The 3510-nt window shown below is 47.9% G+C and overlaps 1 protein-coding gene across 1 annotated transcript; it reads left to right on the top strand.

The window, feature by feature from the left end:
• Positions 1–1455: 1455 nt before the first annotated feature.
• On the top strand, positions 1456–2761 carry LOC125942224 (3'-5' RNA helicase YTHDC2-like). Its single transcript, XM_049660387.1, has 2 exons — positions 1456–2040; positions 2538–2761. The coding sequence occupies exons 1-2, from the start codon at positions 1511–1513 to the stop codon at positions 2755–2757; spliced, it is 750 nt and encodes a 249-aa protein (XP_049516344.1). The 5' UTR covers positions 1456–1510; the 3' UTR covers positions 2758–2761.
• The last annotated feature ends 749 nt before the right edge of the window (positions 2762–3510 follow it).

The following is a 3510-nucleotide window of genomic DNA, read 5'->3' as shown; positions in this document are numbered from 1 at the left end:
GGCGTCGATTGTGGCAAGACGAGAAACCACTGTGATGGGCTTTGTGGTAGTGGCGCAGCTTAGCAGGGAATCACGTCCGGAATCCCTCGCCGTTCCAGATAGCAATACGCAATGAAGATACACCTGGTATATTCATAATGATCATAACAAGCAACATGTCATTGTCTTTCAGATTCAAACGAGTTACTTTTGAATGAGAAGCATACGATCGAAGCGTTAAATACGTTGAACCAGTGCAGCGCGCAAGATTAAGGTATATATAAATGTGGGAAACGACCAACGTAGCATATCGCGCGATTTTGTTACACGTATTGCGTAATATTGCTAAAGCCCGCAGTGCAGGAGAATTCATATGCATTTTGGGATCTCTCTTCCGCAAGGCAGGTAATTTGTTCATGGTTACACAAGTTTAAGTTTAGCGCAAATGACGAAGGTGTGTATACAGGGATGGCTGGTAATATATTCCTTTTAAACAATGACGCTAGAAATAGTGCGTCCTTTCATAAAGGAGAACTGAAATACGCATATATGCCTGTGACTATTGCATGCATGCATGCAGATGCCCATTCAAGTACTATTCTAGAACGTTCAGTGGCTATCCGACGCTGAAGTCCATGGGACATCCCTATGACTTCCTATCTTGGAGGTGGAACTTTAGTACTTGTTTGGAATCTCCTTAGGATATTGGGTGTTGCCTGAGGCCGTCATTATCGCCGAAAGTGATTGCCCGAGAGTACGTACCCTGTAGCAGGACTGCTCTCTCGTGTTTCCCTCTGGACATATGCGGCGTCATCTAAAGGAGGCGCCGCGAAGTCCCTGTTCGTCCTCCGAGATGCGTGGCGCGCCGTCCAAGACGTGTTTCCGGCTCCCTCAATCACTTCCGCCGCATGCAGCCAGCAAAAGCATAACCTTTAAAATCAGCATCTGTTTATCCAGAGGGCATCACCACTGAGGCATGCATTTGGACTGCCCGCACGCAAAGCGTCGAATAGTGTTGGGCTGCGTGTTTGAGGAACCAGTGTTGCACGGAATAAATTTTTTCGCGCCCAGCATCAAATTAATTTTTAAGGAACTTGCGTATTTTTTTCACTCAGAAAAGGCCCGTGAGAGAGCACACAAAGCGCAATGTGGGTGTAGTTAGATGCCCCAAAATTAATGCTAATCGCATAACCAGCTAGCATCCAGGCACGGACCATTTCCCAAAGCTCGGGGTATACGGGTGTTACGTACCTTATCTACGGGAGGTTGGCTAAGAAGCAGGCGATTTCAAGTATGTTCATCAGAAATTTAATAAAAATTGAATTTACATAGCAGTCATTAGAAAATTACTAGTAGGTATTTTGAGATAAAATGATTTTGACGTACAGAAGTGAACTATTAGGAATAATTCGTAATTCTACAAATTCAGGAAGGTTCTTTTCTTTTTTTGTATCTCTAATTACGTGCCTTCGCCAGCATTCGTTCATCGTCTTTCTTTTCCACGTCATCGCGAGCCAGCGAGCGAGCGCGCATGCTGGCTCGCTCCACGGTGTTCGATTCAGTCCGGTTCCGTCATATGTTGAAACCTCCAGAGCAGGCCGTGAAGGCGCGCAGTTCCTCACCGTCACCAAGACTTACGCCAACTGACGACAAGCGCCGCCGTGTTTTCGGCAGCCCTCCCGGTAGAGAGCAGTGGACCAGCGACGGACAACGACAAATGTACTTTCCTCCTGGTCTCGACCAACAGCATCAAGCCCATGTCGGACAGCGATGCCCGCACCACCTTCTCGAAGCACCGAGAGTGCGTGACCGCCCAAGACATTACCGCTGTGCTGGACGACGGCCTCAAGGCGGTATTTTGTACCTCGTGTGCGCACTTCGTCATGCACTGCCCCAACCTCCATTACGAAGCGTCTTCGCGACTGACGTGGACCACTGGTGCAAGCAGGCCACCGGCCAAATTCACCCACCTGATACTTGCTCAGTGGCGCTCCATAAAGGAGGCCGTGGACGACCAGCGCCAGCGTCGCCGCTGCGAGTGTTCCGTAGGCTACACGCGAGGTAAGACTAACTGCTTTCCAGCAATAACACCAAAGGCCTGCAGCAGCTTCATTCAATAACTTAACTCTTTGCCCGACTGCTGTCGAAAGAGACATAATAAATGCATGGGCGCCAGCCGGGGTTTTCGGTCACGATTGAATTAACCGAAAGTGAAATTAACCGGAGTCAAATTAACAGAAGTCAGCCGTATTGAAGTTATTTCTAACGAGGTTTAACTGCATAAGAACATTTCGTTAAATTGAGGTTCAAAATACACGGTGTTTTATGGACAAGAAGGTAAAGAAAGCTGTATACTTCGTTACATTGAGAATTTCATTATATTTACATTCGTTACTGGAAGGTTTAACTCTATGATGAAGGTGTTTCTATGTAACATGGGACTTCATTGTTCTTAAACCAGAGTGCAGCTGCACTTTGATCGGAATTTAAAAGAGCATGGTCAAGTCTACGAAAACTTCATAGCTCGAAAAGCACTTGACGTACATTCCACGCTGCAGGGAGGACATTGTGAGTGCCATCAACCGTAACCATGTGGTGGTGATCTGTGGCGAGACTGGATCTGGGAAGACCACGCAGGCTGGCCAGTTCATCTTCGAGGACTACATTCGTGGAGGCCAAGGCTCTAGGTGCAATATCGTGGTCACCCAGCCAAGGAGAATTGCAGCAATCTCCATGGCAAAGCAGGCGGCTCGCGAGCGGCACGAAGAGGTTGGTTAATATACGACGTATTTATGTGAACCTTTCTTTGCCCCTACCTTCGACTTTTCCACTGCTGTTGCTGCTGCTGTCGCTGTCTTGCGCGCCACGTCGTTTGGTGCTTCATGGTAGGAGCGCGGCAGAGAGGAAAGGCGACATGAGAAACTCATTTCAATCCTTAGACTGTATTGCCACTATGACTCTTGACTGGTGTAATTATCCGTTACCCACCGCAAAAGCACTGCAGAATCTGCAGTGCTCACCTTTGTACTAATGTGTAACATTCCAAAGGGGAGGAAGATAGAATCGAGAGAAGAGGTAGGGAGAGGGAGCGCATCATGGGGTAGAACCGACGCATTCATGAAATGAGTGAATAGCAACCTTGCTACCCTTGAGTCACAGCCCACATATATGGGAGGGGGGGGGGGGTAGGGAGATGGATAAGACGACGTAAGATGGCAAATAGACGCTACTAATACAAACGACAGCGGTTGCGGACAAACTGGATAAATTTAAGATAAATGTACGGCATGTTTGTACTGTGTCTGAAAATAAACACCATGCAAATTTGCCTTGCGAACTGACGCAGGGTCTGCAGACGAAAAGACACATAAAAGTACCGTAGCGTCTAGGCGACAATACGCAAGCGACTACACATCAAATCAGGACTTCCGTGCCCACCACAGAGCTTTACGACTATGGCGCTTCTCGAGGTCGCGCGTTCGATCCCGACTGCGGCAGCTGCATTTCGACGTGGACGAAATACAAGAACGC

The sequence above is a fragment of the Dermacentor silvarum genome, chromosome 1, assembly GCF_013339745.2.
Source record: "Dermacentor silvarum isolate Dsil-2018 chromosome 1, BIME_Dsil_1.4, whole genome shotgun sequence".
NCBI classification, from domain to species: Eukaryota; Metazoa; Arthropoda; class Arachnida; order Ixodida; family Ixodidae; genus Dermacentor; species Dermacentor silvarum.
This window is presented reverse-complemented; position numbering and strand designations above follow the sequence as displayed.